General features: G+C 44.2%; 2 protein-coding genes across 9 annotated transcripts in view; one reads left to right on the forward strand and one right to left on the reverse strand.

The window, feature by feature from the left end:
• Positions 1 to 16,868, forward strand: part of PRKCZ (protein kinase C zeta) — a 70,078-nt gene extending 53,210 nt beyond the window's left edge. For all 8 annotated transcript variants that reach the window (XM_077311957.1, XM_077311958.1, XM_077311956.1 and 5 more), the window contains 8 exons: positions 4,659 to 4,745; positions 5,304 to 5,439; positions 6,664 to 6,751; positions 7,707 to 7,826; positions 8,922 to 9,001; positions 9,728 to 9,817; positions 13,356 to 13,471; positions 14,091 to 16,868. In XM_077311957.1, the coding sequence (XP_077168072.1) occupies positions 4,659 to 4,745; positions 5,304 to 5,439; positions 6,664 to 6,751; positions 7,707 to 7,826; positions 8,922 to 9,001; positions 9,728 to 9,817; positions 13,356 to 13,471; positions 14,091 to 14,178 (805 nt within the window). In that variant the 3' untranslated portion in view covers positions 14,179 to 16,868. The remainder of the gene's footprint in view (positions 1 to 4,658; positions 4,746 to 5,303; positions 5,440 to 6,663; positions 6,752 to 7,706; positions 7,827 to 8,921; positions 9,002 to 9,727; positions 9,818 to 13,355; positions 13,472 to 14,090) is intronic.
• A 462-nt stretch (positions 16,869 to 17,330) lies between these two features.
• Positions 17,331 to 20,705, reverse strand: FAAP20 (FA core complex associated protein 20). Its single transcript, XM_077311966.1, has 4 exons — positions 20,243 to 20,705; positions 19,771 to 19,918; positions 18,691 to 19,286; positions 17,331 to 17,867 (listed from the first exon to the last, which is right to left on the reverse strand). The coding sequence occupies exons 1-4, from the start codon at positions 20,353 to 20,355 to the stop codon at positions 17,795 to 17,797; spliced, it is 930 nt and encodes a 309-aa protein (XP_077168081.1). The 5' UTR covers positions 20,356 to 20,705; the 3' UTR covers positions 17,331 to 17,794.
• Positions 20,706 to 20,975: the final 270 nt, after the last annotated feature.

Consider the following 20,975-nt stretch of genomic DNA (forward strand, 5'->3'; position numbering starts at 1 on the left):
GAGGAACTTGTCCAGTTCTTTATTAAATCTTGGAAAAAATGTAGAGCTTTTGTACATAGGGGCTTGTTCAGTGATTTAAGATATACTTAGTTAGCCATGTTGATTTTGTTGTAGTTGCTCCTGGTCAAAGCACAGACGTAGTTGAAGGGACCCGAGCGAGATTTCCATCTGTGGAAATGTCTTTTAGGTTTCAGGGCTGTTGCAGAACAAGTCCAGGGGGCTTAATGGCAAAAAGTCTTGAACATAAGGACTCTGAACTTCAAGACTGATGTTGGCAGGATCACCAGATAGGTGTTCCCTGTTTGGTGAACAGAAGGAATAAAGACCATTTCTTAATATGGGTTAATTTCTGTATTGATGATCCCCTTTGCGTCTCTGCCTATTTTTTTCCCCTGCACAATGAGAATCTTGACGAAATACCTACTACTATTGTCCAGTCTGGCTTAACCTTCATTACAGTGTCCACGAGACCTGCCAAATTTCTGAGATTGTAAAAGCTAACTGTAGCCTAATGACTTGATTGGGGGGAAAAAACCAAAATGTCAAAACGAAGTGTACATGCTTAACATGTCTGCTAACAGAATATGAATTTGGACAATTAAAAGGCCTTTCTTAGTGATTCCTCTTCTGGAAAGCGTATTGACATTGGTGTTGGCATTGGGGCTGTTTATTTATTCATGGTTTCGTTTATCCTTTCATCAGCTTGGCATCTTTATGCGTGGCATAGATTGATAAAACAGTTCTGCTTCTTTGGGAAACACATTTAATAAATACTGAGCTACTTTCAAGAAGTAATGGATTTTTTTCGTACCCACATCAGCTAAAATGCTTCATTTTAAGGTTTTTAGCACTTATAAAATTCAAGCCAAACTTTTTGTTAGGTACAATATCTGCCAGTTGTCTTAAGTGTTTTTCCCCCTAGATAAAGTGATCTTCACTTAACTCGTTAGCTTTATATCTGCTGATGTGCTTTTTTTGTAAGAGTGTTGTGTTAATAACCATGGAAGAGGGTTGCCATCCTCTCTCTGTAATCTCCACAGGTAGTTTCTGTGCAACTTTCACAGCATCTGCAGTCACCATAACTCTTCATATTCCTGGGAACCAGCCGCAATCCCAAGATAACAAAAGTCTGATGCCATTTTTTCTTGTCCCGAAGGCCAATAACTGTGCAACCCTTAAAGGGACCTTCCAGGAATTAAGCCCCATTGAATAGACCTGCGGATGATGGAATAATACTTGGATAGGATCTAGTTTATTTAAAAAATGGAGGTCTTCTGTGCGGTGGTCATAGGTATCTCATGTTTCCTTGTAAAGTGGTATTTGCTTTGGATGGATAAGTTGTGCATGGTAACAGTGCTCAGTGTATTAGAAAGAGTAGAATTCTTTAAGTTTCCCATGACATTTCTTCAATGTAAATTGTGTTTAAAAACCATAAAACGATTAAAGAGTAACCTTAGCTGTTCAAATTCAAATTTCCCCTTCCCTTAATGTTCTTTTGCTAATCTAAATATGTTAGGCTTCGTTTTTTAGCTGTTTTAGGAAGCCTAAAGAAGTAGCTATTCAGACTCATAAAAACCTTTTGCACTGCATTCTAAATTGGCCATTTGACCAGCCCTTTAATCTTGCCTGATCGTTCGTTGGGGTTATGTATCCAAAAAAACTCTTCTCCCCCCCCCCCATTTGAATTCTGTAGGGTTGGTCTAATAGTGTCTCATAATCCTCACTTGGTTGGGTGGAGCAAATTTGTGGGCAGCCAGATTCTTTTTAAGGAGAGGCCTTTGGTATATTTTTGTAATTCCATTTGTAAGTCTGGCCAGGACACCCATTCAGTCCCTCAAAGGTGCTTTTTGTCATCTCGCTGCAAAAATGTGAAGTCTAGATTTGAGTTGCAATGTTTTTAGCAACCCTGTACCCTGGCAACTGGAGTTTCTTTGGAAAGCCACCAGCCATTAAAGGTGTAGCAAGAGCTTTGTGTTAACTCACAGTATTGAAGGTTGCTATGGATGTGGAAGTCCAGGCTTAGCATGGCATCACCTTGAGATGATATGGAGGATGCGTGGACGGTTAAGTCTTGGCACAGGGCACGTTTTCCTATATGAAGGAAGGTTATATCTTTTTGTGCCACCAGAGGCATCTTAGTAGGAAGTGCCTCTGTAGATAGCAGGGGTTGTGTATCAGTGCTGTTTTTAGTCTTTTTTTGATCAGAACTGATGTGAACAGAGGCTTTGTTACTCCCCAAGATAATTGGCTCTGGAAACAAGCTGTAGTTTGCAGCAGGACCCAAATGGAGCTCACAGGCTGTGCTGAGAAAGATGGACTGTGTTTTGGGATCTGTGCCAGAAATGTCTGTGTGTCCCTTGACGGTACTGTGGCATTGGGTTTCTCAAAATGGCGGCAGGTTGACCCACCTCCTTCCAAGTGGCCATTGATGGTCCCGGAGGGCGTGGGAAGGGGAGAGACCCCGGCCACTTAAACCTTTGCCAGCCAAGGCACTTCTCACTTTTGGGGGGTGTGGTGGGTTGTGTGGCCAGCTGACATCATTTCCTGGTACCTCAAATCCTGAAAAACATTTCAGCAGTACCTCCATTGTCAAAAGGTTGAAAAAAGGCTGCTCTGCACTATGCCAGCCCAGATAAACAGTATTCCTGGTTTTGTTTGCTTTGTGGCTAAGTTCCTGCTTTAAAGGCTTTCAAAAAAAAAGTAGAAAAAAAACAAATGCTAAACACAAAAGCTTAACATGAGAATACATTTCTGCAAAAGATTTGGTGCATTTAAAAATCCAAACATGGATGTGGTGAGAGTGGGACTCTTTCTCTTATGCTTACCTGTATCTTACGCATAGCCTGTATCTATTAGACAAAACTACTGTTTTGGAGAGAAGAATAGGTACCCTTCAAACACGCGGAGGGGAAATGCGGCACCTGACACCATTGCAGCTCTTAGTTGATGCAGGAAGGAAGTGAATCATCTTCTGATTCGAGTGTCTGGATGACTGTGGCAGTGGTGCATAGATCCCAATTTCCCAGAGATTAAATCTTCTTGCAAAGCGTCATATCCTTTTCATAAAACTGGTCATGCGGCTGTTACATCCGCCACCTCACTTAACCTTTGCTGCTTTTGGCAAAATTCGTCATTTTAAAATGAGTTTCCGAACGCTGTTGACAACTCCTGTCTTGGCGTAAGGACGCTCCGTTTCCTTCGGACACCCATGTGCAATGCGCCCCACAAGGTTGGATCCAGAACACTGGGAGCAGGCAGGAGATGGCTGGCAGTGCAGTTCCTGAATTGCTTGTGCAGGAATTTACAGGATGCTGTAATACAGTGGTCCCCAACCTTTTTATCCCCAGGGACCACTCAATGCCTTTTACAGAGGCCCGGTGGGGGGGGGGGTAGTTTACTCCTCTACTCTCAACCACTGCCCTAGCGCTCTCTGATCGCTATGGTAATGTTTAAACATCCCATCAAAATAAGATACAGACATGCCACAACAATGAAGTGTGTTGCAAAGGGCTGGGAGGGGGGGGATGAAGTAAAAGGCCAGGGGGGGAGAAGGCGTCCTTCGGGGCCCACCTCCAATTAGTTAAAGGACCACATGTGGTCTGCGGCCCACAGGTTGGGGATCGCTACTGTAATAGGTTTGGTAGCCTTGCACAGGCGGTTGAAGATCTTTTTGGTTTTACTTTTGTGTTTCTCCTGCAATGCTGTCGAGTGAGGTAGAAAGCACCTTTCTACTGGGAAGTGCTGTCCGTGTGCACAAGCATGCATTTGCATCTAGTACTTAGAGATGCAGACTGAGACTTAACCATGTTAGTCCCCCCTTTGAGAGAGATGGTTTGGTATTTTTAACAGGGAGATTCTTTGAACTTTAAGCTCTGAAAATCAAGAAAAACTCCTGTTCTGACAGAGGAAAATAACCTCCACGAGACCTGGTGAAATTAAATTTGTCCTCTGCTTATGTGCCATAATTTGAACATTTCCAGGGAAGTTTCCAGCATTTGAACCTTATAAAACAATAAAACACCTCATAAAAATCGTAACGGGACCACTGGACTCAAACCTTGTTCATAAAAATCAAATTCTAATAACTAACGTTAGACTAAAAACCCAGCAACTGCCCCAGAACTCTTAGATGACACGTGAAGTTCATTCAGATTTGCACATAACATCTCGGTTTTTGTTAACTGGAGACATCTCTGTGAGAGCTAGAAATGCACATGGGTTAGAGAGCTGGTGATTTCCTCATTTCATTGCTTCTGAACAACTACAAATGAAGGCTTGATGGAAGGATGAAAATATCGCTCCATTGTACTGAGAGGCTGTTGTAAATGATGGGGGTAGATGTTGCTACCTTTTGTACTGATCAAAGAGAAGAGAGCTGGCTTTTGACCACTTGAAAGGAAATGCTGGAATCGTGGGACCAACCTGGGAGAACATGCTGTGCAAACTGCAGTGGGGAGCCCACTGAATGAGATCCAGTTCTAGTAGGAGCCAACCTTGTGTACAATGTCAAATAATACGTACACATGTGTAGTATTTGTGCTTGTGTCAAGTAGGTAGCAGTCATTTTTAGAAATCTTATGTGCGTGCAAGAAATGAATTGGCTTGGGTGGGCAGCTTCCTCAAGCCAAATAATCAGAACTCGTATGTTATACTTCCAGGTTATTTCTTGTTATAGAATACGTGAATGGGGGCGACCTCATGTTTCATATGCAACGGCAAAGAAAACTCCCAGAAGAACATGCAAGGTATTTTCTTCTTATGAAAGAATATTTTCTTTTGCCACTGTCTGTGAATTGTTTGGGCCAGTTGAGGTCCAGTGGAGTTGTAGGTGCAGATGTTTCAGCTTGAGTACCTTCGGGTTGCATTAAGAGTCTGCCACAGTCATAAATTCTGTTTGGGTGCAGTCCCTCAATCACTGCCACTGTGCAATCCTTTTTGTTTCCCACTGAGCTTCTTTGGGTGTTTCCAGTGCTCTTTTATTGGCACCTTTACTAGCTTTAAAAAAAGCCAAAAATGGCTATTGTAAGCCTACCCAGGGCAAGTTTTGTTGCCTACAATAATTGCCCTAGAAGCATGATGATGTGTGTTCTGGGTTTGATAAAACTGAGATTCCCATTACAGGACTGAGCTGTGTTGTGTTTATCGTATTCAAATTCTGGTCATGTGTGAATGAAACAGGATTAATGTAGCTTTTTGTAGAGTGTCCAGATTGCATTTGGGGGATTGTTTTCCTTAAAACAAAAGGAACCAGCTGTCATTATATTACACTGCTCTCATTACAAGAAATCTCCTTCTGATTTAAGGTTTTACGCTGCTGAGATCTGTATTGCTCTGAACTTCCTACACGAAAGAGGCATCATCTACAGAGATTTAAAGTTAGACAATGTTCTCCTGGATGCAGAGGGTCATATCAAGTTAACAGACTATGGCATGTGCAAGGTAAACTTATTCTTTGCATTCAGGACATGTTCTCACTCTTCTGCAGGACTGTACTTGAAGGCCTAGAATCTGATTAAGTAGACAACTCAAATTTACTACAGCAGAATCGTTTCATTAAGACAAGCTCTGTGAAGTACGCTGCTGGCATCATAAAGAGATTCCCCCCTTGCTCTCTGGTGAGGTATCTTAACCTCACTGCAGGCCAGGCGTATGGCATCTTTCTCAGAACCACAAGGTGCACTTCCTGGTGGTCATCTTTGCAAGCGTGCATCAAGCTTCTCTGCAATACAGACAGAGGAGTTTGCAATTCAAGTAGTTTTAGAGTCTCTGTGATAACTTCAGAAGAAACCAGGCAGCACGTGCTTTCCCTACTCCTTGGCATGAGGGAAATGCAAGAGGAAGCCATAAGCCAAGAGGAAGGGAGAGCTGAATGTTCCCAAGATCCCAGTATGGTGCAGCGATTAGTATGTCAGGTGGGGGTCTGGGAGGTAGGGGTTTAAATCCCCTTGAATTAGGAGCATAGAGCAGGGGTCACTGGAGGACTCGAGGAAGGTAGCTGTGGATTTTCTGCATTGTGCAAGAGGTTGGACCAGATGACCTTTGCTGCCTCTTCCAGCTCTATGCTTGGCCAAAGGCCTTAAGCATAAAACCAGTACAATAGAATAGCCAGAAATAATAGAAAACCAGTACAATAGAATAGAACAGAACAGACAGCAGGATGAAATATTACAAAACTCATAAACTGTTTTCCATAAAAGGTCAAACTAGAACCCGTCTTTGTAATATTTTCAGGAGGTCACTGTTTCCAAAAATGTGACGATAGATCAGTAGATTTCTGGATCAGGATCTGCTGACAAAAGAGAGCGCCCAGGATTCTGATCCTGAGCTAGGTTTAAATCCCCACTGTGCCATGAAGTTTTCTATCTAGACGACCTTGGCTATTGATTGAAGGAAGGTAACGAGGAAGGTAATTGCAGCTTAATTTCCTCCTTCCCGTGCCGTACTAAGTAAATGAAATTGCAGGACCAACAGTGATTGCATTCCGTGGCTACTTTGCGTGCAGTCTTAAACATTTTATTTGGGCTACCAGCCTCGGCATACTGTGGCATATTTGAAAGTGGTATGTATTTGAACCTTGCAAGGGCTGGTGACGCATCCTTCCCCGAAGAGGAAGGAAGGTCACGTGTACCTTTTGTAACTGACCCGTGTTGGTTGCTCTCATAGGAGGGATTGGGCCCCGGTGACACCACGAGCACTTTCTGTGGAACACCGAATTACATTGCTCCAGAGATATTACGCGGAGAAGAGTATGGTAAGTTGGTACATAGAGCATGTAATGATTTAATTGCAGGGAGTCATTAAAAACCTCATTTCAGGCCGCTATTGATGTGCTTCCTCTTTAGATGCTTGCCACCATTAAGTAGGGAGAACAGATAAGTGCATGGCTTGTATGTTACAGGCGGCAATCTTTTGACACAAGCATTCTTCATCTTTCTTTTTAAAAACGTACTTTGTGATGAACCGCGAGATTGACCCATGCCAGTCCTCTGTGTAGTTCCGTCATTATGGTGTGCTTCGGAGGAAGTGCAGAAGAATAACTCGTGTCAGTTTTGACGAACTCTCCGATATCTGGCCATGTATCTAGGGCCGTTGATAGACTGAGCTTGCAAGAGTGCGTGGAAGCCCATTTATCTTAGGTTGCCTCCTCACAATCCCACAGCAATTAATTCCATGGAATTAATTGCATCGAGATAAAGCTCTAATGTTTCACCAGCCAGCATAATTGTCCATGATATGGCTCTGTTGTTATCTCATCCCTTTGTATTTATAGCAGAGAGCACAGATAAAAACTGCTGTGCAGGCCAAGCTCAAGTGTCGGAACACAGGGAATTTAGAAATCCGAACAAAGGTACATAAACACTTAGGAGGACTACAGTACACACAGAATTAAGCCCTGCCTTTTGCATTCGGGTTTATTGCATCTCCGGTAATCCTGAAGAATCCGTAACATTTGAGAAAGTGTACCAGTTTTTCTTCACTCATTTTGAACTGGCGCTTCACAGTAACTTGCACAATAATGCGCCATAACATCCCAAGCATGACTAAATAAATTCATTAGTATTCCAGTCTGCAAAATGCTCTGCCAATTTTTTGCTCTGCCTGTTTGGAACTGTCTCTCGGTAGATACGAGCAGAAGCAACCGTGTGAAATTTGGAAGCCTGCTGCTTCAAAAAGGGTATTTCTCAATCACCGTTGCCTTTTCACAGGATTCAGTGTGGACTGGTGGGCGCTTGGTGTCCTAATGTTTGAAATGATGGCAGGAAGATCCCCCTTTGATATTATTACTGACAATCCAGATATGAATACTGAAGATTACCTCTTCCAAGGTAATCTTTTTATTACTTACATTTAGTTCTGTCTGTATAATCCATCTGCCTGCTTTGCTTTCTGAATATGTGTTGACATTCAAAATGTGTGTGTTAGTTTTCAGAAGACCACAGCACAGGGTTGGTTGGCAAACGTCTCCAGAAATGGAATTCCGAGGAAAGAAGGCTGTTGTTTAAAAGACTGGCTTTCCAGATGTCCACTTGCTGGCAGGGGCTCATGGTAGTTGTAGTTCACGGACATCTGGAGAGCCACAGTTTTAGAGGCACATTGCTCAGAGAGGAGTCATTCCCTGTGTTAACACAGTCGGGGGGTTTTAGAATCATGCCCAGAAATGAACTGGGGAGTGATGCTGCAGTTCCCATGTGGCTGTCCCTCCTGCTGTTGAGTATGGCTGCATTTTGGGGCCAGATAGATGTTTCTGAGCAGGCTTCAAAGGCCATTCTGCATAAGTCAACTTAGAGCAGTCCAGCCTGAAGGCAGGCATCAAAATGGGCTTCATAAGGATCAAGTTGACCCCCTCCAAGGAAGGGCTTCGCCAGACAGTCCCCCGGAAGTTGCCTTCTTGTGGTCACAGCTGCTGTGGGATGGTGCAGGATCATCAAGTACTTCTGCTGGCTTTGTAAATTGCTCTGAACATACCTATAGTAGCTTTCCATTTGAGCAACAATGGGGTACAATTAGTTAGGAATACTGTGAGCTTAGTCCTGTGGCAGATGGGGCAGGCTATTTCTCTTCTCTCCCTTTTCTGACTCTGCTCTGAAGCCTCTTCTCCTTGATTCCAGTTTCCTTGATTCCCCCTCCCCCCCAAAAAAACTTCCAATTCATTTCTCCATCTGGGGAAGACCTGACTCTTCCTTGTTGCAGGCACAACCCTTTCCCCCAATAGCTGCTTTCCCCTGGTCTCTCCTCCTGCCCTTCTTTTCTTGCTTTTTGTCCTGTGTCTATTTTTTCTATTTTGAACAATAGCTACACTCCTGCAATTCCTGTTTTCTGTCAAGACTCTACAGAGTTCTCAGTTAATTGTTTAATAACATCAGTGGTGCTTTTCGCATCCCAGGATAACGCGTCCTTCCTTTAAAATCTCATTTTAACAGTTATCCTTGAAAAACCAATCCGAATTCCAAGATTCCTTTCTGTCAAGGCCTCTCATGTCTTGAAAGGATTTTTAAATAAGGTAAGTTCCGTGGATCCCCCCCCCCCCTGTCGTAATATTCCTTGTCCACAATGGAGTTGGGTATTGTTTTTAAAAGGTGCTCTGGTAGAGACACTTACTGAAGAATGTTGTTCGAATGGCTGTAGCTGTCATAATTTTAAAACGTCACATTAAGTTTGCCAGCCTCTTGCAAGGCCTTGCTGAGTAATTGTTTCTATATGCATAAGGCCTGTTCCATTCTAGGCTTTTTCAGTTACTGCCTCTGTGTTGCGGTACGGTTCCCAGGGTACCAACCACTGAGAGCCCTTCTTCCATTGAGAGAAGGGAGCCACATCTCAGTGATGCTTTGTACTCAGAAGGTCCCAGGTTTGATCCGTGGCAACTTCAGTTAAAAGGATCAAGTAGGAGGCGATGTGGAAGAACTCTGTTAGAAATCTTGCCAGTCAAAGTAGCCAGTACTAACTGAATGGACCACTTGTCTGATACAGTATCAAACAGTTTTGTGTGTTCATATGGTTTTCTTTTGGGTGACGATATATCCTAAATTAGATATGAATTGTGTGGTGTGTGTGTGTGTGTTTGTGGATTGGCAGTTAATATATCAGTTCTGTTCTTGGATATAGACATAGCCTCTGGGTCTGGAAAGTACCTTGAGTTGAAATAGGAAAAACAGGCTATAAATATTTGAATTGTGTGTTTGATCACCCCCTAATAATGGCAAAATCCATTTGGTGTTTGTCTCTGCAGGATCCCAAAGAAAGGCTTGGGTGCCAACCGCAAACTGGATTCTCTGATATCAAATCGCATACATTCTTTCGCAGTATAGACTGGGATCTGGTAAAATTGATTACTTCTGTTTGGGTGGTGTTGCTAGTCTTGCAATACGTATACAGCCTGCCCTTAAAAAACTTACCAAGCACGTTGTCCAAAGCTGCTTTTGGAACATAGTTGTTGGTGTGAGCCCTGAGATAAATTGGAAATACCTTGTGTGGGTTGCAGGCTCTCCCTGAAACGGTTGTGTGAGATGAGTGGGCAGCACTGGTTTCCAGGCTTAATAAGAATCACATTTTAATTGTTCTTCCCCTAGCCATTGAACTTGTGTCCTCTGTCCACAAGGTGCCCACCCCTGTGGACTTTCTGAATCCTTGCCCCTCTGTGACGTTCACCTGGTGACCACAGCCCTGTCTCCGTACCTCACCCTAGCCTACTCCCATGCTGTAAGGTTAAAATGGCATTAACCCGGATGCCCCTATTGTGTCATCCCCAGCTCCTTGGAACAAGAAGATACAATAGTGATAAATAGGTGTCAAATTGTCATTAAGGCATGTGACTGGTTAACAGGAAGAGTGTTGCGGACTGTGTGTTGCAAGTATTCACTGTAGACAGTTTGTCTTGACACCAACTCTCTGCGTTTTGTCAGATCTATGATCTCTGTAAGGCATAGTGTAAAAAATGGGGAGGACGTGAGATGAATTTTACAGTGTAAAAGAGAAAAATGTGGTTAAGAATTCATTGGAGAGAGCTCAGACCAAAGAGAGATCAGACTATTTCCAGTCTGGTACTTGTATTTATATATTTTTCCTTCATCAATTAAACTTTATGTTTATATTTTACGGTCGGCCGTAAAACAGTTAGGAACCCAGGAGTCCTGCAATACAGTATTCAGTACAGCACAAGAACCTCTTCCCAGAAGAAACCTATTTGATTATCTGGTTTCCTCCAGCAGAAGAGTGACCTCCTGTGGCCAATCAGGCTCATTCAAGCTGACCTTGAACGATGCTTAGATCTAGTGGCCAGTCTCTGGCCAAGGGACAAATTTTAGGCTTGTGCGCTTCGGCGGCCAAAGCTTGAATGGCGACTGAAGTGTGTCGAAGCGCACAAGCCTATCACCGTGGTCCTTCTTTGTGATAACTTGCCCTGTCCTTTGGACCCAAGTGCGGTAGCTCTTTGCAACCTACGTCCATGAAAGCCTACTTGAGTCCGTTGCTTTTTGTGGACTTTAAGCAGAGTTTTCATTTTGCAGTTTGCTGTTTAATTATTGAACTTGTGCCCCCTCAGCCAGACCTCTCTTTCCCGTAGGCAGGCACCGAAAACGCTCCAGTCTGAATACCCTTCTCTGTCTCAGCTGCAGCATAAATTTGTTCAGGGCGGGGAGGAGGCTGTTTATTACCATATAATCAAACGGGCATTGTGTTTCTAAGATGCCGCCAGTATGGCAATACATTTAGTGTCCACTGGCCTTGGAAAACATACTTTCATGTTCAGCAGCAGCGGGCCGCCCACCCACCCATATGTGAGCAAGTACTCACTTTTGCTGGGGATTATTTAAATATATACACATTCATATTTCAAGAGAGATAAATGCAGCATTCAAGACACCATAACGCCTGCCCACGTTCCCAACTCCCGCAGCTGAAATGGCTGCAGACTGGTTTTATATCTCCAAAAGCATTTGTCTCAATTGATCTCTTGGTTTAAAAGCCTCCTTCATTTAGTTTTTATTGCGGTTTCTTCACACTCCGTGCCTTTTTCTCTGCTTGAATAATAAAATTAGCATCTTAAAGCATTCTTAAATTTGAGAATCGAGGTAACTTGCCAGACAGTTTGTGGCTGGGCTCCAAAGAAATGTGAAACTAGTTCTGTGAGGCTGACAGAGTTTTGAGGGAGGGTGTGTGTGTGTATGTACGTGCGTAACAACCCCCCCACCACCACCACAAACACACACGCAGCATACAGCCATAAGAGCTTTTCAAACACTGCTGGAGGCAAAGAGAGGTCACATGTTCAAAGCAGCAAAAGTCAGAAATTCCACTGGGCTCACACAAGCCCCTTGTGTGAGGCTAAGCAGTGTGTTGGATCCCTGCCTGTTTGCTTAGCTGGGTCATGCGCGCGTGTGTGTGTGTGTCTGTGTGCACGCACTGTGATTCACAAGATCGCTGGTGCATTTTTATTTCTGTCATGGCCTTGTTATTCCCAGCACGTGGCTTAAAAATACATCGGTGCAACATATATTCTGAGGCCGTTGGTATGAAAACGAGAGAGATTAGAGCTGTTAATTGCTCATTCAACCATACCACTGAGTATTAGCCTTATTTGTGTCCCCCCCCCAACGGTTATTTATGTTGGAATTATTTGAGGAACACAGCCAGCATTTGATTTGTGGATATTTATTTGGTTTGGGACTAAGCCTGCCAATTTGCACATGAATTAATTTCTCTGGGTGTACCTTCTGTCTTGGCCTGCTAGAGCACCAAAGGAGACAATTTCAGGCTTCCAGAAAGGAAGCAGGCTGATTTTTCAGCTCTGGTGCAGCTCTGTCGAACGTGTTTGATGAAGCCTGCTTTATTCAAAAGTGTGGCCGATTTCCAAAGAACCGCTTTATATATGCTCCAGAGCTTGGGCAAAGCCTGTGGTGAGGTGCGCATGCGCACCAGTCTTTCAACAGCAGGCTCCTGTGTTGTATTGCAAATGGCTTTTGAAAATACTGTTGTTTTCCAGGCGGGTTTGTTGCCTGACACATGAGGCACTGCTTGAGATACAGATTTCCAAGGCTACCCCTAGGTGCCATGGAACAACTGGCAGGGCCTCTCGGGGTCCAGCTCTGTAACTTTCTCAGAAGGAGTTAAGACTTCTTGCTATGTGTATAATTAACAGCGGTAGGGTGTTGGAAAGCAGAATAGGTTCTTACAATGGCATCTCAGAAGTGTTAATGTTAGGCTAAGAAAACCAAACTTATTGGACCCCACGAGCTTGCGACCCCACGATGACCCCATGCCTGGCAACAGGGCATCATCTGTACCACGCCGGAACATAATTGCGGCACCACTTGATGTCAGAACACAGTTTCTCCGCACTGCCAACCTCGCCTGCCTCTAAACAGGATGTCTGAATCATTTAGCCGAGGCTTGAGTTCGGTCTTGTCGGGACAGAGATTCATTTGTGTGTTCTCCCCAAACTCGCTCGTGATCTGATACATGACATCCTAGGCATTGCTGTAATCAGGGATCCAAGTCTTGTGTACCTCAGCAAACCTGCAGACCCCGTCATGTTAGCAGACGTGAGATGAGAAGACGCCAGAATCAGAGTACCTTGGTAGGACCTTGTCATAGAAGACAAGGGCATGGAGAAATTAATTGATATGAGCAAAGGGGAGAGAAGCATTGAGCCCCAACCCCACTCCATGAGCTGTGGACATCCTGCCCAGTATTTAATTATCAGTACATTATCTGTATTTTTCAGAGCAAGAATCTGCCCCCTTAGGTTGGGAGTATATGTGGAATTGCAAGAAGCTGCCTTGTATACTGAGTATTGGTGAATGTGCTGCCTTTAAATGATCCAGTTATTCCATTTTCTCTCTCCCTCCCCTTTTCTGCAGCTGGAAAAGAAGCAGGCCACCCCCCCATTTCAGCCTCAGATCACAGATGATTACGGCTTGGATAACTTTGATACCCAGTTCACCAGCGAGCCTGTACAGCTAACTCCAGATGACGAGTATGGTTCTGTGTTTTTGGTTTGGAGTGTCAGCTCCCTTGTAACCGATAGAAGGAATGTTGACTCTTCGAAGATTATACCGTGGAATAGGGGTGTGCATTCGGTTTGGGTGAACCGAAAAAGTACCTTACCAGTATTTTCTGGTATTTCCTAAACCAGGCACAGATTATTTAATTTGTTTTGGTTACTTGATATTGCTCTAACCCGGATAAAAGCCAAATATTCCTGGCTTTTATTCTGGCAAATTCAGCTGTGCCGCTGAAATGGCTGCTAGCCACTTGAGAGGTCTGTCCATCAGCTTTTCAGTTTAAATGGCAGGTGGATGTTTAAACCCTCTGTTTTGCTTCCCAAGCAAAAGGGAATCCATGAACTTTGTGAGAATCTGTCTCTAAAGGTGAGCAGCAGCAACTCCTCTGGAAAAGTGCTGTATCACAAAGGACCGGAGCAGAAACTTACCCGTCGCTTTGTTCCTTGAAAAGCCACGGCCTGAATGAGAAGGCTGCCTGCTTGCCTATCCTAGGCCAATATTATACAAAAGCCTGCGTATACTTTTAAAAAAACAACACTGAAGTAACCGCTAACGACAAATAACTCGAGCGTGTTCTGTTTTTTTTCCCAGAGACGTAATAAAAAGAATAGACCAGTCGGAATTTGAAGGATTTGAATATATTAATCCCTTGTTGCTGTCGGCCGAGGAAACAGTATGAGAGACGCCACCTGCGCTGAGGACAAACAATGTGAATGAACTTAATTTAATCCTTAACAACAGTATATGCATGCAAGGCTAGGGGGAACTGTAAGGTTTTGAACGGAGACCAATGATGGCGATTGCTGCTGAAAACTCAAAAAAAAGAACTTGATTTTTTTTTTTTTTGGTGGGTGTCTTCCTCTGATTTTTTTTTTCTTTTGAAAAAGTTTTGGGGCACTGACTGACACAACCAGCTTCACGAAGAAATCTACATTTCGTGCCTGCTTCATGAAGGATCAGTGGTTCATTGCATCCTCGGGGTTGCGGGGTGGGGGGGGAAGAGAGAGAATCCAAACCACGTGCTTTTGATGGACGCTCAATGCAACGAGCTACTAGAACAGTGTAACATCTTGAAGAATAAAAAATGTTAGTGGTGTTGAAGCTTACTTTAGATGCCTTTTTTCCCCACCAGTGGTACCTATCTTAAATGTGTCTGTTTTATAAATATAAATATAAATATATATATATATAATGTGATAATATATATATATAAAGAAATAAAAAAGGAGTTGTGTTTTATTAGCAATTAAAACAGATTTGGGTACGGAATTTAAGTGCCTAAATGGATAAAGTATGTAAGGAATATTCCATATTTGGAAAACTTGATAACCCTTGGTAGGTTCTGGTTATTAAAAGAAAAGTATTTTACACACGGAACATACAAATAACAGCTGCTATCTTAATACTAACTTCATAGAACTTAGAAGGGGCAGAGGTCTCAGCAATAACCACTCTAAATTACAGCTTATCAATTATAACACCTGGATAGATGACGCTTGATATGGGAGGGGAAGAAAAAAAAAAAACACTACCAAATCTCTTTCAGAAAATTTTAAATTTGCACATGGTGGATGACTGAAAATACTTGAGCAGTGCCTACAATGTCTTGTGTTGTATACTTAGATTTTTGGAAGAAAAAAAAATATTTTTATCGATGCAATATTCAAAAGGAACAATGGAAACCTAATGGATCGTAGCCTTAAAAGTTTAAGAACTAATTCTAGACTATCCATCAACCTATTGCATTTTTTTTTTCTGATAAAGCACACCTCCTACTTAAAACGACCTGCTTTGAAAAGTTCAGTGCGTGCCATTGGCTAGTTCTCGCAGAGAATGTTCCCGCAAAGGCTGCATGCATCAAAGCAGTAACTTAATGAAGGAGAAAAAAAAAAAAAACGAACAGATATACGAGTATTGTAGAAGGATGAGAAATGTTCCCCGTTCCCTTTGGAAACTGCGAAGTCTTGTGTCAGATTAATGGTTTGTCTGCTCAGGAACTGAAATACCGGCAATTCTCTTTTTGAGGACAAATGAAGTGTGCATTGCTGTTTAAAACCTTTCAGAATCCTGAGTGATGTATCGGCCTCTTTACGGATGAGGCTGGAGGCAGTATTTCATATTTTTGGGGAGGTTTTTTTTCCAACGCCATTGAGTTGCTTGCAATTCGGGGGCCGGGGGGGGGGAGGTTCCTGCAGAAAGGAGAGAGACCCTGCGTGCCATCACTTCTCGCCTCGCTTGGGTGTAAAAATGCAAGACGACTTGCAAAGGGTTTTCACGTTTGCTTTTATCGTATAGGTTTCTCAGGGTGCAGCATCCCGTCAGGTGCTGAACAAAACATCTCATTGCGTTCAAGTCCATGAGGTGCTAGGATAAGACTGCCAAATCATGGTACTGAAAACCTTCTCAAGAAACCTCATCAGTTGAGACTACCCCTTGTACATCCCTCGCCCTGGCCCCAACGCACATCTGCGACAAGTCATACCGAGTAGGAAACATTCAAACCAGCACTTAAAAAAAAAAAAGAAAAAGTTCAGTTGGAAGTACCTTGACTGAAGGCTTGGGGATTTTAAGAGAACCAAATTACCTACCTAAAAGAAAATCCCATTTTCCTTTTTAAAAGAACCATCCGTTTTACCCCCCACAGAAAAACTGCTCCCCCCCTTTCTTTGTGGATTATTTAGTGTACCCTAAAATGTTCCGTGTCTCTGTGTCTTGGCTTTACAACTGAACAGCTGGTTTTGGGGTGGCAGCGTCACGTGAGACATAATGCTGCTTTCTGGGTCTTGGGCAAAGGGGACAGTCAAAATGCTGAAGGTTTCTTACCCTAAACTTCTGCGCTATCAGAACACTACAGCAGGGCAAATGGGCGAATACCACATTTGCTCACCTGATTATAGTAAAAACGAGTCCTTGATTTACTCACAAATGTAAGGAATTTACCACATTGCTGTGTTGCCAAATAAGTTGCTGGTTACAAGTTAGTTGCTCATGTGCAAGTGTATAACTAATGTTCTGTTCACAATGAAGGGGAAATTTTTTATATGAAGTACTTGTTTTATAAATTAAAGAATAAAAAAAAATATGAAGGATGTAATTAAATGTGTGGTTTAAAGAAAAAAAAGAATCCTAATATATTGCAAAATGGATCTGGTGACGATATAATTGTCTTAGGTATGTAAATGAAATGTAAATGAACTCTCTAGCTAATTTAATGATTGTAAAACAGTAAAATATGTTCTTGTAGTTTTGTATAATTAACTAGTTGAGATCTTTGGCCAGTTTTATTTGTGCAGAAGATGGTATACTAACCCATAAACAGCTAAGATCCATTTATATTCTTGCACATCTATTAAAGACTTTAATGAAAAAGCTTAGACTGTTGTTATTTCACTAAGCAAAAAATGTTAGCGACATAATTCTTTTTTAAAGCTTTGTGGTCTAAGCTTAAGTCACTTGGGAGTGAGCATTGGTTGTACTTGGGTTCACAGCATTTTAATATTTTTACATGTAAGCCAGGCCTTATTAAGAAAGAAAATGTTGTGCGCGTTTCGGATCCTTGCATAAAATGTTTCGGTCAGCATCATGACCAAGAGTTGATAAAAAGAAGGCGGAACTTGCTGCTTGTGGAGATATGTTAAAATGAGGGTTTCTTAAGTCCTTTTAAAACCTTCAGAAATGTAGTTCAGAAGAGAGTAAAGGAACGGCTTGAGCAAGATCACGAAAACGGTAGGAGATTCTAACTACCCTTTAACCTTTTGAGCCAACGGCTTTTTCAAAAAGCATTTTGGGATCGTACAGTTTCAAAAAGCTCTCTGGTCAGTTAAGTCATACTGTCGTGAATATATATGTTTTTAATTCTATAGTTTCATTAAGCTATCCGACCTTTTGAAATATAGTCTTCAATAATATTCACATTTGCATGCAAAGCTGTAGGGCAGGGGTAGTCAAACTGCGGCCCTCCAGATGTCCATGGACTACAATTCCCAGGAGCCCCTGCCAGCAAATGCTGGCAGGGGCTCCTGGGAATTGTAGTTCATGGACATCTGGAGGGCCGCAGTTTGACTACCCCTGCTGTAGGGTAACCATACGCGCATCCAGATTCCTTTGGATCTCTCACTGATACTCCCCAAATAGTCCTATTGTAAGAACAGAATGCCAACGGGGTTTACAGCATAATGGAAGATGAATTCCTCCCTTTTTCGGTAATCACCATAATGGGGTATTAGCCGGGAGCGTTCCTAAATTTCTCTGTCAACACCGGCTGTTTCTCCGATGACTTCTTGATTCTCGTTAAGTTACCAAATCACATCTTCTGTACTCTCGGACAAGCATTTGGCAAGATGACCATCCCGGTCCAGTTGTGACAATCTAGAAGACAGAACAGAATTTTATCAGATGTGCCAATGAAATCAGCCCCGAACTGCATAAAAATGGCAAGGCAACAGGAGCGCAGGAGCGCTGTTCTGTCTAGGTCAGCCTTTCTCAACTTTATTTACCCTTGAGAAACCCTTGAAACATTCTTCAGGCTTTGAGAAACCCCAGATGTGGCACCATCATGCAGAACACGGTTGAGAAGCATAAGCCGTGTACATGCCCACCCAAGGCCCCTCCCCTTCCCACCCCCTCCAGGCCCAGCATTGGCCATTGGGGGGAGGGGGTCAATATATGGCCATATCACCTCATAAATGAGATATATATATAATTCCACCCATTTGGGGAACCCAGGGCCATCAAGAAACCCTGGTTGAGGGAGCCTGTTCAAGGTAATCATTTACATGCTTCTCCAATCATTCTTGACTTCACTAGGGGCAAAAAATATAATAATCTATGGACATGATTCTGGATACAGAACCTTGGCCAGGACATGCTTTGGGGAGCTCCTTTCCTAAAATGTTATTTTTCATTTTTCAAATGTGGGATACTGTGAGCTACTGAGCACTTTGGTCCCACAGGGGCTACCCTGAAGCTCTTTTTCTCAGCAAACCAAAAGGTGCATTAGTGTTCAGCTTTCCTGGATGACAAGCCAACCCCGTTTCTAACATTCTTTTCAAGGTGTGTCAGCGTCAGATCGATTACGGGGCTCCATACGGATACGTGCGCGTGGGTGTAAATTTACGCAGGCAGAGGGTGGTGTGTTTGGATTTCAGGCCGTAACGAAAATGATTTCCAGAGCGACGTAGTAACGACTTACGTTCCAGCAAAGCGGAACTGACACATGGGACAGCAGTCAAGGTCTTCGTTCTGCTGAAGGCCCCCGACGCTGGAACGAGCAGGACTTCCTTGCAAAGGTAAGAGCGACGTGGTCCCATTTTGAGCCAAGGTGTCCTTCCTGGAAGATGTTTCATTTTCGCTTTCTTGCGTGCTTTTCTGTTGGCTTTGCGTGGAAGCCTTTTTCCAAAATTCTCGCAAGTCTAACTTCTGCTTCGTGGCTGCCGGGGCGGAAGGCTTGGATGAATTCTGCCGGAGAGTGCGCGGAGAGCTTTTAACTTTCTTCCCACAATCTTTAGAGGAATGTCCTATGCCACGGCTTGGCTTTGATCCTTTAGGGGTGGACTCCCTGGCTACGGGAGGCCGTTGGTCAGGGACGGGAGAAAAGGTGCCGGAGGGCTCATCTTCATTCATTTCTCGTTCTGCTATACCGGCAACTGGGTTCTCTGCGTTTTGTGGAATCCTGCAATCGATCACACCGACCTCTCTGTGGTAAAGCGGAAAGGGCTCCCACTGGAACTCCTCCAAGCCAATTGTAAATGTTTCTGGCTCAGGCCGGGGATTTGCAATTTGAGCACTCTGCAACGCAGACAAAATGGAAGCTATCGGAAACTCTGATAATTTCTCAAGTGGCATCTTAAGCCTTTTAAAAATACAATCTGCCCAGATTCAACATACAGCCTAGTATATTATTATTATTAATAATAATAATAATAATAATAATCATTTAATTAATGCCTCCCTTCCCTGCAGCTCAGGAAGGCTCACAACGCTTGTATACACACCTGCAGATAGTTTAAAGAATGCCAAATTATAAAATGCCGTAAAAATTTCAATGAAACCGCAGCGACATGAAAAGTCGCTTTCTCCCATTCTGTTTTAATTTCTATTTGGGAAAGCTGGAAGCAGCAAATTTGGGGGAGGAAGTGGGGGGGGGGGATCTCGCTTCGAACTGAACGTGGCTGCATTTTCCGGGTAACTTGCTGCTGGCCGTTCCTGCGTGTCCGAGCAAAGGCTCCGGTTATTGACAACTGTTTCAAGAGCACATCTCAGATCCCCTCACCTTGTTGAGAAACTCCGGGAACTCAGCCACTTTCCCCAAGGCCGAGCGGTTCATCTGCGGGTCTGCGGCCTTCAGTAAGGCCAGCCAGGTCTCGTCTGCCTCACTTAAGCCCTGCGCTTCAAACCAGCCTGAGCTGCTGGGGTCTGTCCTGCAAAAGGAAGAGCCCCGGAGGGTGAAGGTGTCAACCAGGCAGGGGGAGTCAACCTGTGGTCCTCCAGATGTCCATGGACTACAATTCCCATGAGCCCCTGCCAGGTGGCAGGGGCTCATGGGAATTGTAGTCCATGGACATCTGGAGGGCCACAGGTTGACTTACCCCTGAACAGTCAAAGCAAGCGTCCTCTCCCCATCCACCCCCTCCATCTGCAAACCAACTCTGCGGCCAGGCGCCATTCTCCCAATCCCCCCGGGGGGGGGTTCCCCGCCTGGAGGTGGCAACCCGGCTTCCCCCACGCCCATTTCAGGGGCTCACTGGAGACGACGGGGGAGACCAGCCCCTTCCCCTTCCCCGGCCGGCTGCTCCGGCGGCCTCTTGCGCTTGAGACGGAGCTTCCCGGCTTGGAGACGCGCCTCCTGGCCGGCCATGGCGGCACGCAGGGCGGCTGCGGGAAGCCGGGAGTCCTAAACTGCAATCCGGCCTCTTTAGGCCGCCCTTCCCCGAAGGCTCCGCAGCCACGCACGCCGGATCGCGCCCTTCCCACGCGCCCGAGCGGCAGATCCGCCCTTCTTCCGCCCAGGAACACGCGGCCGCATCATCCGGCGCGGGCGGAAGGGTTGCAAAACGCGCGGGTCGATTGCCATAAAATCCCACTCAGGGTCATCTAGGAGGGTCAGTTTCGAAAAGTCGCCCGGGGGGCGGGTTTCCTCCGGGGATGCCAGCCTCCAGGTGCGGCCTGGAGAACCCCCCCCCCAGGTGGATATAGTTTGGATTTGGGGACGGGGTGTGTAGTTGCAAGGCTGGGGAAGTGCGCAGGCGCAAGGAAGCTCGCACAAATAAAACTTTGCTAGCCCGAAAGGTGCCCTTGGCTTGCTCCGTGTAATAGATACGCCCATCGTGGCCCTGTGCATTTATACACGTGTGTCTTTAATAAATAGATGACTAGGAACACACACCTCCATCCATGCAAAGTCTGGACAAATGTAAATTTAACGTGTGAGGCAGGCAGGCTTCTCTGTTTAGTTGCTGCATGTTTTTAATCCTGCCT

This window comes from Paroedura picta, chromosome 15 (genome assembly GCF_049243985.1).
Source record: "Paroedura picta isolate Pp20150507F chromosome 15, Ppicta_v3.0, whole genome shotgun sequence".
Taxonomy (NCBI): domain Eukaryota; kingdom Metazoa; phylum Chordata; class Lepidosauria; order Squamata; family Gekkonidae; genus Paroedura; species Paroedura picta.

What these genes read in the sequence shown, in the direction of transcription:
- FAAP20 (XM_077311966.1), bottom strand. Translation starts at nt 20,355, where the DNA reads ATGGCCGGCCAGGAGGCGCGTCTCCAAGCCGGGAAGCTCCGTCTCAAG. An exon ending in GGTCTCCCCCGTCGTCTCCA is followed by an intron (nt 19,919 to 20,242) that starts GTGAGCCCCTGA and finishes TTCCTTTTGCAG; the next exon opens with GACAGACCCCAGCAGCTCAG. An exon ending in TCCCGGAGTTTCTCAACAAG is followed by an intron (nt 19,287 to 19,770) that starts GTGAGGGGATCT and finishes TCTGCGTTGCAG; the next exon opens with AGTGCTCAAATTGCAAATCC.